Genomic DNA, 16,468 nt, shown 5'->3' on the forward strand with positions numbered 1-16,468 from the left:
CAGGGCATCGCGCTGCAGCCTTTCCTCTATAAGGGAGTCAATAAAGGAAGCAAAACAGAAAAACAAATCCTGCTGCACACTGTCGTGCTGCTGCAGCAGCAGCTGCTGCTGGTTCTGCTGCTGCTGAAGTTGCCTCTGTTCACGCTCAAGCTGCAGCACACAGCAACCCCACAGCAGCAACTGCAGCAACTGCAGCAGCAGCAGCAAGATCAGCACTAAATGGGCAAGCCAGACAGATACAAGGCTATGGCTGCTGAAGCAACAAATGCAACAAATGACCATAGAGGTGCTGCTGCTGTTTCTGTTGTTGCTGTTGTTGCTGCTGCTGCTGTTGCTGCTGTATCTCACCAGTTCGAACTGCTGCAGCACCTGCTGCGGTGGCAGCAGCAGCTGCTGCGCCTTCAAGTGCAGCAGCGTCACTCTAGCAGCAAACGAGACATTAGATATTGACTCTAACAGGGAGAGACACTTCCTCTGCTTGCCCTGCAGCAACAACAGCAGCAGCAACAGCAGCAGCAGCAAGTCCAAGGAAGAGCAGCAATGAGACAACGACAGCAACAAAGGTCTAATGACAGAGAAAAGCAACAACACTAACAGCACCGAAAGACACACTGAGAGCAGCAACAGCAGCAGCTGCTGCTGTTGTTGCTGTTGTTGCTGCTGCTGCTGCTGCTGTTCCTGTTGCTGCTATAGTCTTGCCTTCTTAAGAAGTTGCTTTGCATGGGCCATCCGCATGTCCACGCCGAGCTTATTTAGCAGTTGCTGCTGCCACTGCATTAGCTGCTGCTGCTGCTGCTGCAGGATATTCACCTGCTGCTGCTGTTGCTGCTCCTGCTGCTGCAGGAAGGCTTCGATGTGCTTATAGTGGGCAACGCGGACCTCCCCAGGTGTCGAGACACCGCAACAGAGGCGCTGCAGCGCGAGGCCAACAGCAGCAGCAGCAACAGGTTGCTGCAGACACTCTAATGCCAACTTTGCTGCAGCAAGCTGCTCTGATGATCGTCCGTTTGCTGCTGCTGTTGTTGCTGCTGCTACTCCTCCTGCTGCTGCTGCTGCAGTTGGCATCGCCCTATCTACAAGCAGCGCAGCAAGACAGCACTGCTGCTCAACGGGAAGACACTGCCAAGCTGCACTTACACCGCATCTACTGCAGCAGTCCCTGTTGCTGCTGCTGTTGCTGCTGCTGCTGCTGCAGTAGGTATCGTTGGGCCCAGGCCACAGAAGTATGCCCACGCGGCTGCAGATGATCTGTACATAACAAACATAAAGCAGCAGCAGCAGCAGAAGCGCATGCAGCAACAGCAGTTTTGATAGCATGAACGCGGCAGCAGCAGCAGAACGACAAACCAATGACAGAAGACCCAGCAGCACCACCACCAGCAGCAGCATAAGCAGCAGCAGCAGCAGCAGCAGCACCTCAAGGTCAGCAAATATATGTAGATGTGATAGATAAGACGCAGCACGTAATGTTGAATCTTTTAGTGCAGCAGCAACTTGCGTAAGACACTGTACTGTTGCTGCATGCAGCTCGGACCCAACAGTACACCCGATGCAGCCATGCTGCTGCTGTTGCTGCTGCAGCTGTTGCAGCTGTTGTTGCTGCTGCTGTTGTTGCTGCACCACCTCACGCAGCAGCAGCAGCAAACGCGCATGCTGCAGCAAAAAATTACTTTCTGTTGTCTCTGCCAGCGGAAGCAACGCCGTGCAGCTGTCGCCTGCTGCTGCTGCTCCTGACACTTGTGGGGAGGCTGCTGCTGCTGCTGCTGCAGCTCCTGCAGAAGGAGCAGCAGCAGCAGCAGAAGCAGACTGCAACAATGCTGGCAAGGCGTCCCACTGCCCCAAGCTGCAGCAAGCTGCTGCTGCTTCTGCCCACAAACCTCTTTGCTGCTGCAGCTCTGCTTCTGTTGCTGCAGCACATCCATCCCAATTACTTTCCTCAGCAGCAGCAGAAGCAGCCGCAGCAGCAGCAGTCTCTGTTATATCCAGCAGCCGCTGCTGCTCTCCCCGCTGCTGCCACTGCCATGCACCTCCTGCTGCAGCAGCAGCACGACAAAGAGAGTCTCTAAACTGTTGAATTAGCTGCTGCATTCGTTGTTGCCGCTGCTGCTGCTGCTTCGTCTGCTGCAGCAGCTGCTCCTGCGGAGAAATGGGTACGGGGAGGGGCAGCAGCAGCAGCAGATGCTGCAGCTGTTGCTGCTGCAGCAGACGCAGCACAGCACGAGGCTCTAACCAAAGGGCAACGCCGCCACCGCTCTTGCGCATACAGCGGAAGAGGCCGCACCAAATTGCTGCTGCTGCTGCTGCTGCTCCGTTTGCTGCTGCTGCTGCTGCTGCGGCTGCTGCGCGGACACTCGGAGGAGATGAGGTTGCTGCAGCTGCAGACAGTGCAGCGTTGCAGAATGACAGCAACGCGCCGTTGCTGCTGCTGCTGCTGCCTTGCATCTGTAGGAGACTGAGAGACACACATGCAGCAGCAAAACGAGCAGCAGCAACTTGGGCTTCTGCAGTTGTCGCAGACACAAGAGCAGGACCAACTGCAGCAAAAGCAGCAGCAGAAGAAGCAGCAGCAACAAGAGCAACAGCAGCACAGCCTAAGGGAATAAAACGCATGCAATTAGCAGCAAATTACCGTCTGCTGTATGCTGCTGCTGCTCTCCTCCATTTTCCCCACAACTCTAACGCAAAGCCTTCAATATGAGCTGCTTGCTGCTGCCTCTGTAGTTGCTGCTGCAGCTGCTGCAGCACAGCCTGCTGTTGTTGTTGCTGCTGCTGCACATCCTCTTCGACATCAACAACACCAGTCGTTCCTGCTGTTGCTGCTCGTGTTGCTGCAGCTGCTGCTGGTGGCAGCAACTTTACACGGTGTCTGTACAGCCCAGAGACGCGGCAGCACTCAACTGCAGCAAGCAGCAAATCGCGTGCCTTAAGTCCTCTGTATGACTGCAGCAGCAGCTGCACAGCAACTGCGTCGTAGGTGCTGTCCTCTGCAGCAGCAGCAACAGCAGCAGCAGAAGCAAAGGAAACAACTTGATGACTGTTTGGAGAAGGCAGCCACAGTGGTACTGTCAACAGCAGCAGCAGCAACAGCAGCAAGAGCAGCAGCAGCAGCATGAACGACAACAGCAAGTCTTGCATGCGTAAACTGTCGAGCGACAGCTGATGATTTTACCTGATGCTGTTGCAGGTGTTGCTGCAGTTGCTGCGGTTTCTCCTGCTGCTGCAGTTGCTGTTGTTGTTGTTGTTGCTGCTGCTGTTGCTGCAGCAGGCCCTCCCCACAGCCGACGGTGGAGATCCTGGAGAGGCAGCAAGTCGCGAGCAACGTGCTGCTCCACCAGACATAGAGCCCTGCAGCAGCAGCAGCAAATGGAGCAGCAACAGCAGCAACAATAACAACAACCGCCAGTGCAGCAGCAACTACGGCAGAAGCAACGCCAATTGAACAACCATACAAACAGGAAGGGCTAAGTAGCGCGCCGTCCTGTTGTTCCAGCAGCAGCAAGTGCAGCAGCAGGTGCAGCAGCAGCAGCAGGTGCAACAGCAGCAGCTACGAACCTTGCGTATGCACCACAGGAAAGAGCAGCACGAGACAGCAGCAGCGGATCAAGATTGTCAAGGGTGCTCTTAGCAGCAGCAAGTTGGTGCTGCATGAGCTTTTGCTGCAGCTGCAGCTGCTGCAGTTGCTGCTGCACTTGATGCTGCAGTGCAGCTTGCTGCGGCGAGCTGTGGCTGCCATTGCCGCTGCTGCTGCTGCTCGTTCGAGCAGCTGAGACAGGAGATGCTGCAGCTGCTGTTGCTGGTGTCTGAATCTTCGCCAGTTGCTGCTGCAGCAGCTGCTGCCGCTGCAGCAGCAACGGCAGCTGCTGCTCTTCCAACTGCCGCCTCCATCGTGACAGTTTTTGTAGCAAGGAGAACACAGCCTGAGCAGCAGCAACAGCAGCAGCAAGGATCAGTAGCAGCAGCAGAAGCAGCAGCAACAATCAGCAGCAGCAGCAGAAGCAGCAGTAATGAACAGCAGCAGGTGACTACAAAACACCTGAATCGTTGAGGCGCTGTCTGCAGCAGCTGCGTTCCTCTGCTGTTGCTGCTGCTGCTGCTGTTGCTGCAGTTCTGTTTCTCCCGCTGAGCTGCCTTCAGCTAAAGACCTGGTGCTGTTGCTGCTGCTGCAGTTGATGCTGCTGCTGCTGCTGCTGCTGGCCCCAACGTTGCGCTGCAGTTCGGTTTCCACCAGCTGCAGCAGCCGCTTACTGAGGAGAGTCCCCGCCTGCAGCAGCAACAAGCAAAAAAAAACAAAGCAATGCAGCAGCAGCAACAACAACAACTGCAGCAAGAAATGCAGCATTAATCGCAGTAATAACCGCAGCAGCAACTGCAGCAACACACAGTGTGCAACAGCAGCACAAACAGCAGCAACAAATGCACCAGAAAGCCATGCAGCAGCACCACCACAACTCCCCCCGTCACCGTCCCCACGAACAGCAGCAACACCAGCAGCAGCAGCAGCAAGAGCAGCAGCAACAACAGCTGCAGCAACAGGACCTGCTGCGGCGAGGTACACTTAGATGATAAGAATGCCTCCGTTAGGTGCGGCAGCAAAAAGGACAAACAAAAGGGGAGATGCAGCAAAGCTAGATCGCATGCACGGAATATCTGAATACGAATACTGCTGCTGCTGCTGCTGTTGCTGCTGCTGCTGTTGCTGGTGCTGGTGCTGGTGTTTGTGGCTGAGTTGGTCGCTACATCCGCCTGCTGCTGATGCTGTTGTTGTTGTTGTTGCTGTTGCTGCTGTTGCTGTTGTTGCTGCTGCTCGAGAGAATTCAACAGCCAATGCACAAAGGACTGTAGTGGGGAGTTGACGCATGCGCCTAGACTACTTGTGCTGCTGCTGCTGCTGTTGCTGCTGCTACCGTTTGACGTTCCTTGTGCTGCTGACGCTGCTGCTGCTGCAGCAGCTGCTGCTGCTGCTGTGTCAGCTTTGCGTTTTCTCCCTCTACCCGCTTTTTGTTGTTGGCTGCTGCTGATGCTAGTGTCCTTGCTGCTGCTGCTGTTGCTGTTGTTGCTGCTGCTGGTTTTGCTGCTGCCTGTCCAGTGTTTGTAGGCACTGCTGACATAAGGCAGCAGCGCAACTCTTGCTGCTGCTCTAAACAGTTGCTGCCATAAGAAGAAACGGAAGGAATCAGCAGCAAAAGGGTTATCACCAGCTAGCGGCAGCTGCTGCTCTTCCTGCTGCTGCCGCTGCTGCCCCTCCTGCAGCTGCTCCTGCTCCTCTTGCTGCCGCCGCTTTGGTTGCTGCTGCTGCCGTACATATGCCCTATACATGCGAGGAAACACTTCTGCAGCGCGACCTGAAGCAGCAGCAGCAACAACAACAGCAGCAGCAGCAGCAGCAGCAGCACATAAACCACCACCATTACACCAAAAAAGCCACAACCACAACGGCAGCAGCAAGAAGAAAAACAACACCAACAGCAGCAGCAACAGCAGCAGCAGCAGCAGCAGCAGACCTGGATTAGAGTGTAGATGTAGACCTAATACCCTAAGTAATTCTTGTGCTGTTCTCTCTGCAACAGATAGATGTAGATGCGACAGCAGCAAATCCTGCAGCAGCACAACTCCTAAGGTACCATCTGCTGCTATCTGCCATCTGCTGCTGCTGCTGCTGCTGCTGCTACTCGTGCTGCTGGTGCTGCTAGTGCTTGTCATGCTATCAGTGCGACGAGCTTGAGTGCTTCGGCTGCTGCTGCTGTTGCTGCTGCTTCTTCCGTGCTGTTGCTGTGGCTGCTGCTGCTGCTGCTGCTGGCTGCCGGAAACAGCGACGTCTGTACCCTTTAGTAGGAGCTCTGCTACTGCTGATGAGCATGGCACTCTGCTGCTGCCGCTGCTGCTGCTGTTGCTGCTGCTGCTGCAGAAGGGCTCAAGATACCCCAATATCTGGCAGCAGCAAAGGGCAAGATTATCTGCTGAGTGCAGCAATTCAACCATTACTCCTTGTAGGCTAATAATTAATGCGCGCAGCAGCTTCTGCAGCAGCAGCACCAACTGCTGCTGTTGCTGCTGCTGCTCCCTCTGCTCTTGCGTAAGTACCTCACGCGTCTCCTCATCCTGCTGCTGCTGCTGCAGTACCAACAACTGCTGCTGCTGTTGCAGCAGCAACGGCGCACTGCAGCCACGCACCGCCTGCAGCAAACATCTTGCTGCAGCCAATCGCGTTAAATAAGGAAAGCTGCTGCTAAGGAAAACGCCAATAGCGCAGCAGCGGAGTAGCAGCAGCGGCAGCTGCTGCTGCGCATGCAAATAATCGCTACGCTGCTGCTGCAACTGCTGCTGCAGTTCCTCGAGCTGCCACGAGGAACTATCGCTGCACCAGCCGTTCCGGAGGCTGCTGCTGCTGCTGCTGCAGCTGCTGTTGCTGAGCATTCGCTGCTGCTCCTCTTCCAACAGAAAAGCTGGCAGCAAGCAGTAGAACTGCATCAATCGCAGCAAAGGGGTCCGTGGCTGCTGCTGTGATAGGAGACTACTGGTGCTCCCGCTAAACTGTTGCGTTGCTGCTGCTGCTGCTGCTGCTGCAGGGTCCTGTGGCAGCAGCTGTTGCAGCGGCGGCAGCACCGGAGTGCATGCAAAGGCAGCACACAGCAGCGGCAGCTGCTGCTCGTCTGCTGCTGCAGCATCTTGAGCTTTGGATAGCAGCAAGAGCAGCAAACCCCACACTTCCTTGTAGATCGTGTCTGCTACAGCGCAGCTGCTGCAGCTGCACTCTGCCCTCTCGTCACCGCTGCTGCTGCTGCTGCTGCTACAGCGGGTAAGCTGCTGCTTGGCATGCTCCGCATACTGCTGCAGCAGCTGCAGCAGATACGGCAGGAAGTGCAGCAAGGAAGCAGGGGAGAAGGCAGCAACACAGCTGTATATACACCGCAGCACTGATACTGACCAATCCGTAGCTCCTCTGCAGCAATCAAGAAAACCTAAAAGCTAGACAGCAGCAGCAGCAGCAGCAGCACAAGCAGCAGAAGCGATGAAAACAGAAGGGAAGATGAGAAGTGCAACAGCAACAGCAGCAGAAGCAAAGGCAGCAGCAGCAGCAGCGCTCCGAAATTCCCGCAATGGCAGAAGCGCCACCTGCAGCAGCTACAGCAGCAGCAGAGGCAGCAGCAGCGGATGCAGAAGCAGCAGCAGCAGCAGCAGGAGCAAGAGCAACAGACCTTTGCTGCTCGTGTTTCCACGAGCTCGCTGCCAGCAGCCTCCAGCAGCAGCTGCAGCGTCTGCACTGCTGCAACACTTGCTGCGACTCCTGTGTTTGCTGTAGGCAGCAGCCACTGCTGCTGCTGCAGTTGTTGCTGCTGCTGCTGCTGTGATAGCAACGTGGTGCGCAGCAGCAACGGCAGAGACACCGGGGGGACGAAGAGCCGCAGAAAGCTGCGGCGGTAGAGCAGCGTTGCTGCTGCTGCTCCGCTGCTGCTGCTGCTACTGCTGCTGCTGCTGCTTCCGGGGGCTACAAGACACAGCCGCAATACCTCAACGACCTGCAGAGAAGACAAACAAAACAGATAAAGCTGCTGCTGTTGTTGTTGCTGCTGCTGCTGCAGTTGCTGCAGCAGCAAGTCGATAGCACCCATGCAGTAAAAGTAACAAACACAACGGCGATGCCACGATGCACTCCGCAGCAGCAACAGGAGCAGCAGCAACAGAAGGAGCAGCAACAGCAGAAGCAGAACCAGCAGCAGCTGCAACACCAGCAGGAGAATCACCTGCAGCAAATGCTGCTGCACCAACGCTGTCATTGTCGTGGGCTCCGCCTGTAGCCGCTGCTGCTCCGTCTCCTGCTGCAGCAAATCCACACCACTGCAGCAGCAGCAGCAGCAACAGCAGCAACAGCAGCAGAGGCAACGTATATCTTTCAGCAAGTTGGTTAAAGTGTAAGTTGCTGGTAATACCTTCCTGCTGTGGCTGCTGCTGCTGCTGCGCTGCTGCTGCTCACCTCTGCAAGACGGAGACGCACTGCAGCAGCTGTTGCTTCGCTGCGTCTCCATTATCTCCTGAGCCTGCAAGCACAAACGAAGAAGCAACAGCAGCAGCAGCAGCATGATCTGCAGCAGCAGCAGCAGCAGCAAGAGACCCTGCAACGGGTACAACTTGAATGCCAAGGGGATCTTGCTTCTTTCTGCTGCTGTTGCCGCGGTTGCTGCTGTTGCTGCTGCTGCCACTGCTGCTTACGAGTAGCCAGATAATGTGCACAACGCAGCAAAACAAAGAAGAGTATTTGCTGCTGCTGTTGCTGCTGTTGCTGCAGTCGCTGGTTCTTCTTATGCAGCAGCGCAGCAGCAGCAGTTTCGGCGTCACCCGCAGCAAGGGTTTCCCCTCCGCTGCTGCTGCTGCTGCTGCTGTCGTTGCTGCTAAGCGCCTTCTCTCTGCTGTTGTTGTAATGCAAGAGCAGCAGACGTGATATAAATGCTGCTGCTGCTGCTGAAGGAGGCAGCAGCAGCAGCAGCTGAAATATTAAACCATCGAGTGGTGGCAGCTGCTGCAGCAAACCAAGCCCAGCTGAGCACAAAACCCAGAAGCAGCAGCAGCAGCAGCAGCAGCGGGAAGAACAGCAGCAGCAACGAATTCATCATAAATCCGCATTAATTTAGAGGCAGCAGCAACAGCAATATCCACGAATGGGAGAACAGCAGCACCAGCAGCAACAACAGCAGCAACAGCAGCAGCAGCAGCACAACCTACGGATAAGGGTAACATTAGTCTGCCATGAGGTAGCAGCAAATCGGAAGGGCAGCAGCACATTCAGCAGCAGCTGTGTCTCTGCTGCAGCTTCATCGGCAGCAGCAGCAGCGGAGGCAGCAACGGCAGCAGCAACATTCGGCTGCTTCTGCGGCTGCTGCTGCAGCTTGCTGCGCAGCAGCAAGGAACGCCGCAGCAGCGAGTGCTGCTGCAGCTCGCCGGACACCAGGCGATAGCGTTGTGTGCCTAGCAGCAGCAGCAGCAGACCTCCCTTAAAGACAGCAGCAGCCTCCTTCCTGCTGCTGCTGCTGCTGCTGGTAGAGAAGGGGAGGGCAATCTTGTTGCTACTGCTGCTGTTGCTGCTGCTGCTGCGCCAGAACAAACTGAAAAGACTGTCGATGCAGCAGCCACCGCCGCATGCATTGCCTACTGCTGCAGCTGCAGATACACCCCAGCAGCGCAGCAAAAGTGTCAGTTGCTGCAGCCGCTGCATAAGTACTGGTGTTGCTGCATTTAACCACATAAGGGATCCTCCATTAGCTGCTGCTGCTGCTGCAGCAGAAACTGCAGCAGCAGCAGTTGCTGCATGCAGTCGCCTAAAGAGACAACGCAACAGCATAGCAGCATCAGGAACAAGCAATGCTGCTGCTGCTGGTGCAGTGGGGTGTAGATACACCCGGTAGGGGAGAAAGGAGACAAGAGCCTTTGTTGCTGCTGCTGTCGTCAGCTGCTGCTGCGGTTGTTGCTCCTGGTGGTGAACTGTTGCAACTGCCTGCTGCAGCGATGGAGTGTACAGGCAGCACATATCGACGGGCTGCTGCTGCTGCTGCTGCTGCAGCTTCTGCTGCAGTTGCACCCCGTAGTGATCAGCAGCAGCAGAAAGTCGAGGTCGCATGCGTGCAGCAGACAGCAGCAGCTGCAGCAGGGAACTGCAGCACAGCAGCAGATCTCCGCTGTCTCCCGTAAAGGAAATGTCTTTTGTTGCAGAAAGTGCAGCAGCAACAGAAGATGCACCTGCTGCTGCTGCTGCCGCCGCTTCTGTTGCAGCAGCAGCAGCAGAAGAAGAAGCAGCAATAAAATGCTGCTGCAGCCTACGCTGCAGCTGCTGCGGCGCGTAAATCCAAACAATATCAAGACTATTGCTGCTCTCCTCTGTGTTGCTGCTGCTGCTGCTGTTGCTGCTGCTGCTGCTGTTGCTGCTGCTGCTGTTGTATGATGGAAGTATCTCGTCCTGAATAGGCAACGAAGAAGCGGTAGCCGTGCAGGCAGTAGCAGCAGCAGCAGCACCAGCAGGAGTAGTAGTAGTAGTAACACCTACTGCTGCTGCTGCTGTTGCTGTTGCTGCCTTGAGGGCAACCGGTGATACGAGGAGGCAAAGCCGCAGCTTCTGCAGCAGGGCGCCAGGTGTTGCTGCTGCTGCTGCTGCTGCTTCCGCATCCCACAGCTGCAGCAGCAGCTGCTGCTGTTTCTCCTCCTGTTGCTGCAGCAAACTATCAGGGACAGGAGGCAGCAGCCGCAGCAGCAACGATGACGACTGCAGCAGCAGCAGCAGAGGAGCCTTTACAGCCTGCTGCAGAGGAGTATCTAACATTCGAATGACGACGTCACAGTTGCTGCTGCTGCTGCTGCTGCTGTTGCTGCTGCTGTTGCTGCTGCACCTGCTGCTTCTGCTGCTGCTTTCACGACAACAGCACATGTCCATATGTACAGATTGACTGCGCAGTGCGAAGTGCAGCAGCAGCCACACGGATATAGCAGCAGCAGCAGCAGCATCTGCTGCTGCCTCAGAGCCGTCGCTAGTGCTGCTGCTGCTGCTGCTGCAGTCCAGCTCAGGGGAAGAGATAGAAGAATGAGGAGACAACAGCAATAACGCAAGAAGCGGCAGACACAGCGCCCGCTGCGTTAGACTGCTCTGCTGCTGCTGCTGTACCTGCTGCAGCAAAACGGTGTCTGCCTTGATGCTTCTTTCCGTTGCTGCTGCTGCTTCAGCAGCAGCAGCAGCAACGGCAGCAGCAGCAACTGGGTTGTCTTTAGCACCTGCGCGTTGAGACAAGCAATGAAGGAGGTACCTCACTTGCTGCTGCAGAGCATGCTGCTGCTGCAGCTGCAGCAACCTGCAGCAGCAGCAACACAGCAGCAGCAGCAGAGGCAAGAATGCCTCCTGCTGCAGCAAACGGCCATCTTCGCGTGCTTCTATGCAGCGTTGCAGCAGCACAAGTAGTGGAGACTCGGCCGGTACCGCTGCTGTTGCTGCTGTTGCTGTTGCTGCTGTTGCTGCTGCTGTTGCTGCTGCTGCTGGCATCTGCAGTGCAGACGGCACAAACGGGAAGCCGCAGCCTCCACATGTAAATATGGCTGTTGCTGCTGTTGCTGCTGCTGCTTCTGTTGCTGCTGTTGTTGCTGTTCCTGTTGTTGCTGCCGTTGCTGTTGCTGTTAGTGAAAGTGCTGCTGTGGTACCACAGACGCAACAAGCAGGCAGCAGATGGAGGTTAAGCGCTGCTGCTGCTGCTGCCTCCCCTGCTGCTGCTGCAGACAAGGCAGCAGCAGGACTTGAGCCTGCTGCTTGTCCCCCTATGCGCGGTGTATCAGAAAATGCTGCTGCTGCTGCTGCTGCTGCTGCCGCTGTGGGGCGCAGCTTCTGTAGACTGCGAACCTCCTCGATCGTCACCAGTGCCTGACTGCTGCTGCTGCTGCTGCTGCTGCTATTGCTGCTAGAACTGCTGCAGCAGCTCTGCTCTGTATGGGCTGCAGCATTCAGCAGCAGCAGCGGCAACAGCTGACTTGTTGCCTCCTCAATTGCCGCAGCACTGACACCCGGGGACAGCAACAGAGCCCTGAAACGCATGCAACAGCAGCAGCAGCAGCAGCAGCAGTAGCAGCAGCAGCAGCAGTAGCAGCAGCAGGAGCATCAGCAGCAGCAGCTAGTGCTGGGGTAGATGCAAGTATGCACAGATGGAGATAAAAGACGAATTCAGTTGTTTAACTCACCTAATGAAGTCCACTAGCATGCTGCTGTTGCTGCTGCTGTTGCTGCTGCTGTTGCTGCTGCTGCTGGTCTGGCAGCAGACGAACAGCCGCCCCACACATCGAACGAGTGTCGCTTGCAGCACAGGAAGGGGAACTCTTCGCTTGCATGTGCTGCTGCTGCTGCTGCTGCTGCAGCAGCTGCTGCAGCTGCTGCTGCTGCTGTTACTGCTGATACTGCCTTGCCCCTCCGGAAGCGCTGACACTGAGCAGCAGCAGCAGCAGCAGCAGCCTTCGTTGTCGCTGTCGCTGCTGCTGCTGTCACCGTCATGAGCAGCAGCACCAGCTGTGCATATAGCCGGGAATACCTGTGAGCAACGCAGCAGCAGCAGCAGCAGCACTAGCAGCAGCAGTGCCTATTTCCTGTTTTCTGCCTCACGTTGTCTATCTTTGCCTCTCTATTTGTTTATTATGTGTCTGTTGCTTCTAGCTGCTGCTGCTGCTGCTGCTGTTGCTGCTGCTGCTGCATGTCTGTCTGTCTCCCTCCTACCTGTTGCAGCAGATGCTGCAGCAACTCCTGTGCTACCGCCGCATCCGATCCTTCAAAGGACGACAGCAGCAGCAGCAGCAGCCGCAGCTGCTGCCGCGGTGCCTGCTGCTGCTGCTGTTGCTGCTGCGGCAGTCCGCTCTCTTGAGGCCTTCCTGCCAACTGCAACAGCAACGCCAGTCCAAAGAGCAGCAGCAGCAGCAGCAGCAATAGCAGCAACGGAACAATGCAAGACACCTATGCAACCACAGCATCTGCCTCAACAACAATAACGATAGCAGCAACAACAGCAGCAGCAACGGCAGCAGCAGCAGCAGCAACAGCAGCATCAACAGCAACCTACTTGCGCTGCAATGGAGAAGATAGCAGCAAAGCGCCTCTTATAGCTCTTCCTCAGCAGCAGCACAAACTCGCTTTTGGGGTCTGCAGCAGCAGCAGCAACGTCTGCTGCTGCTGCTGTTGCTGCTGCTGCTGCTTGCTGCACCTCCATTAGCCGCGCAGCAACAGCGAATTGGCGATCATGAGATAGACGCTGCAGCAGCAACAACAACACCGCACATAACGCAAAGATTGCTGCTGCTGCTGCTGGTCCCCGTGCTGCTGCTGCTGCTGCTTCTGCTGTTGGTCCCCGTGCTGCTGCTGCTGCTGCTGCTGCTGCTGCCATATTTCCTTACCTCAACTTGTATTGCCTCTTCAACTGTCTCTGCACCTCGCAGAATATCACACCACAGGGGAATTGCTGCTGCTGCGTCGGTGCTGCTGCTGCTGCTGCTGCAGAACTCCCTCAGCACATCCGCCGCCAAGGCTACTGCTGCAGCAGCAAAAGAAAATGCCTCCGCGTCGTTCTCATTGCTGCTGTTGCTGCTGCTGCTGCTGTTGACGCTTTTGCTGCTGCTAGCAAGAAGAAGTGCAACCAACCGCAGTGGGGCCTGAGTCTCCCCTGCAGCAGCAACCCGCAGCAGCAGCAACAGCAAGCAGCAGCAGCAGCAAGCAGCAAAACAAAAGTCATAGCAAAGCCAAAGAATATACAACTCCGTGTGTGCTGCTGCTGCTATTGCTGGTGCTGCTGCTGCTGCATGCACTGTTGTTGTTGCTTCTGCTGCTATTGCTGGTCTGCTGCTGCTGCTTGCACTGTTGTTGCTGCTGCTGCTTCTGTAATTGCTGCATCATACCTGCTCGCAAGCAGCGAGATGCCCATTGCTGCAAGAGACTTCTGCAGTGTACGTACACCTGACCGTCGCTGCGTGCTGCACCTAGCAGCAGTTGCTGCTGCTGCTGCCTCCGGTGGCCTCCAAGCAGCAGCAACGGGGCCAACAGCAGCAACTCAGCTTGCTGCTGCGCTGCTGATGCAGCACGCAGCCACACGAAGGCCTCGGCAGCCTCAGGAACCTGTTCATACAGCAGGAGCAGCAGCAACAGCAGCAGCAACGGCAGCAGCAGCAGCAGCAGCAGTATTAGTAACGGTATAGAGTTGCAGCAGGTGGAGGCGCAGCAGTCAGCAGCAGATATAAAGTGCAGCGAATTCGTTTGTTGCAACCAATACGTGCTGCTGCTGCTGCTGCTGCTGTTCGTGCTGCAGCAGCAGGAACAGCAACAACTGCAACACTACGAGCAGCAACAGCAGCACAGGCAGAAGCAGCAGCAGTTGCTGCTATTCTTACCTGAGTTGCTGTGCCGTCTGCCAGTTCAATTCCTGCCTCCCACCACCCAGCAGCAAATTGCTGCAGCTGTTGCGGTGCTGCGCTGCTGCTGCTGCTGCTGCTGTTGCCGTTGCTGTTGCTGCTGCTGCTGCTGTTGTTTGCTTCTGAGATCCGAAGGAGGAGAGGCAGCAGGCTTGCCAGCTGTTTACGCATTTGCTGCTGCAACGAGGGAGGCAAAGAATTCATCCCGCTGCTGCTGCTGCTGCTGTCGCTGCTGCTGCCGCTGCAAACGTTGGTGCTGACTGCAGCAGCAGCAGCAGCAGCAGCAGGTGCTGTTGCTGTTGCTGCTGGAAAGAGCAGCGCATGCAGCCCCGAGCATAACTCCATCTCTCTGAAATATAACACAACAAAACAGGCAAGCCAACTGTTGCTGTCGCTGCTGCTGCTGCTGCTGCTGCTGTATGTGTTGCCGCTGCTATATATGCTGCTGCTGGTGTATCTGTCGCTGCTGCTGTTGCTGCTTACTGGCGACGGAGAGAAGAAGAAGGAGGGCCCGCTGCTTTAGCCCAAAGGGGAAGCCGCTGCAGCATCAGCAGCAACGCTGCTGCTGTATCCTGCCGCTGCTGCTGCTGCTGCTGTTGCTGCTGTTGCGGCTGCTGCTGTGGTTGCAGAAGTGAGGCACACAGGGCGCATGCATGCTGCAGCAGCAAGCTATATGTTGAGTTGGCCTGCAGCAGCAGTGTGCTAGCAGCAGCAGCTGCTGCTGGGGCATTCGCTGCCGCAGCAGCAGGTGCTGCAGCCGCTGCTGCTGCTCCGGCTGCGGCAGGCAGACAACAGATGTGCTGCTGCAGCCGCTGCTGCAGTGGCCTACCCCTCAACACCAGCAGCAGCAACTGCTGCTGCGCCAGCGCAGCCTCTGCAGTGTAGTCGCTGCCAAGCCCGTTGCTTCTGTTTCTGCTGCTGCTGCTGCTGCCGCTGCTGCTGCTGCTGCTGAGGTGCTGCAGCGCAGCAAATGTAAGGGGAAAAGGAGACCAACGACGAGATAAGGCTGCAGCAGAAAACAAAAATGCACCGGCACAACATGCTGCTGCTGCTGCTGCTGCTGTTGCTGTTGCTGCTCCTTCAAGTGCTGCTGCTGCTGCGATTGCTGCTGCTGCTGTGTGCTGACTTACAAACACCTAGCAGCAAGACCTCCGCTTCAAATGCATGCAGCCCCAAAGCAGGGTCTGCTGCTGCTGCTGCTGCAGTGCAGCAGCGGCAGCTATTGGTGGCGCTGGTGCAGCAGGAGCAGCAGCTGCTGCTGCTTGCAGCAATACGCTGCAGCAGTTGCAGCAACAGCAGCAGAGAGCGCATCCAAGGGACGACAGTAAGCTGCAGCAGCTGCAGCGAAGGACGCCGTAGTGCAACAGCAGCAGCAGAAGCAGCAACAGCAGCAACAGCACTTCTGCTGCTAAAAGGAGCAGCAAGCAGCAGCAGCGCCAATGATGCTATTGCCTTCTTGCTGTCTTCCTTGTCTGCACACAAACAACACAGGACTTTTGCTGCTGCCGCTGCTGCTGTTGCTGCTGCTGTTGTTGCTGCTGCTGTTGCTGCAATCAATCGCGTAGCAGCAACAGAAGCAACAAGCACAGCGGCAACAGCAATAGAAACAGCAAGTGCAGCAGCAGCAGCAGCTGCAGCAGCTGCTGCAGCAGAAAGAGGCACTGCTGCTACAATGGCCACAAATGCTTGTAGCAGCAGCGCCAAATACAGCAGCAACAGCAAAATCAGCAGCAGCAGCAGCAGCAGCAGCAGCAGCACGATTCTTACACAATGTGTGGCATTGGCCCCTTAGTTGCTGCAGCTGCTGCTGCAGCAACGAGAAGCTGCTGCAGAGGACAGCAGCACGAAGATGCAGCAGCCTGTGTTGTGCTGCTGCTGTTGCTGCAGCATCTTGAGGTGTTGGTGCTGCTGCTGCTGTTGTTGCTGCTGCTGTTGCTGCTGCTGTTGCTGCTGCTGCCTCTGCTTCCTGCTGCAGCATCTCCCATACAACTTTCTTTAAGGCGCGGCAGCATTGAGAGAATATATCCGAGTCTCCTTCTTTGCTGCTGCTGCTGCTGCTGCTGCTGCTGCTGTCTCCTGCTGCTGCTTGTGCTGCTGCAGCTCCAGGAGCAGCAGCAGAAAACAGCGGCGGGGGAACTGCTGTTGCTGCTGGTGCTCCTGTTGGTGTTGCTGCTGTTGCTGCTGCTGCTGCTGGATCATCTTGCAGTGTCTGTACACTGCAGCCATCGCCATGTAAGGCAAACAGCGGTTGCTGCTGCTCTGCTGCAGCAAGGAGACACCGGCAAGCCTGTTCTGCTGCTGCTGCTGGTGCTGCTGTTCCTGTCTTTGCTGCTGCTGCTGCTGCTGCTGCTGTTGTATGTGTATCGGGGAACAGAGACAGCAGCAACTCCCTCGTCTCCTTCCTTTCTGCTGCTGCGCTCTCCTGCTGCAGCTGCTGCAGCTTGGCTAGCTGGCGGCGGCATCGATGATCTTGCCGCTGCAGCAGCTGCTGCTGTCTCTGCAAGAGCTGCTGCTGCCGCTGCAGCAGCATTTGCTGCTGTTGCTGCTCCTGCTTCTGCAT

At 56.4% G+C, this 16,468-nt stretch overlaps 1 protein-coding gene across 1 annotated transcript in view; it reads right to left on the minus strand.

The window, feature by feature from the left end:
- Positions 1 to 16,468, minus strand: part of EMWEY_00002670 (hypothetical protein, conserved) — a gene marked incomplete at both ends in the record, with an annotated part of 17,378 nt that extends 910 nt beyond the window's left edge. The window contains 23 exons of the mRNA XM_013477449.1: positions 1 to 150; positions 349 to 483; positions 811 to 1,248; positions 1,417 to 2,452; positions 2,630 to 2,984; positions 3,170 to 3,345; positions 3,553 to 3,917; positions 4,034 to 4,261; positions 4,462 to 5,342; positions 5,622 to 6,837; positions 7,197 to 7,517; positions 7,743 to 7,836; positions 7,973 to 8,036; positions 8,209 to 8,535; positions 8,719 to 11,549; positions 11,704 to 11,771; positions 12,230 to 12,388; positions 12,570 to 12,758; positions 12,901 to 13,166; positions 13,462 to 13,615; positions 13,888 to 14,257; positions 14,392 to 14,914; positions 15,676 to 16,468. The exon at positions 1 to 150 is cut by the window's left edge and continues 193 nt beyond it. Coding sequence (XP_013332903.1) covers positions 1 to 150; positions 349 to 483; positions 811 to 1,248; positions 1,417 to 2,452; positions 2,630 to 2,984; positions 3,170 to 3,345; positions 3,553 to 3,917; positions 4,034 to 4,261; positions 4,462 to 5,342; positions 5,622 to 6,837; positions 7,197 to 7,517; positions 7,743 to 7,836; positions 7,973 to 8,036; positions 8,209 to 8,535; positions 8,719 to 11,549; positions 11,704 to 11,771; positions 12,230 to 12,388; positions 12,570 to 12,758; positions 12,901 to 13,166; positions 13,462 to 13,615; positions 13,888 to 14,257; positions 14,392 to 14,914; positions 15,676 to 16,468 — 11,139 coding nt within the window. The remainder of the gene's footprint in view (positions 151 to 348; positions 484 to 810; positions 1,249 to 1,416; positions 2,453 to 2,629; positions 2,985 to 3,169; positions 3,346 to 3,552; positions 3,918 to 4,033; positions 4,262 to 4,461; positions 5,343 to 5,621; positions 6,838 to 7,196; positions 7,518 to 7,742; positions 7,837 to 7,972; positions 8,037 to 8,208; positions 8,536 to 8,718; positions 11,550 to 11,703; positions 11,772 to 12,229; positions 12,389 to 12,569; positions 12,759 to 12,900; positions 13,167 to 13,461; positions 13,616 to 13,887; positions 14,258 to 14,391; positions 14,915 to 15,675) is intronic.

This window comes from Eimeria maxima, genomic scaffold, assembly GCF_000499605.1.
Source record: "Eimeria maxima Weybridge genomic scaffold, Emw_scaff13, whole genome shotgun sequence".
In the NCBI taxonomy this organism is placed as follows: domain Eukaryota; phylum Apicomplexa; class Conoidasida; order Eucoccidiorida; family Eimeriidae; genus Eimeria; species Eimeria maxima.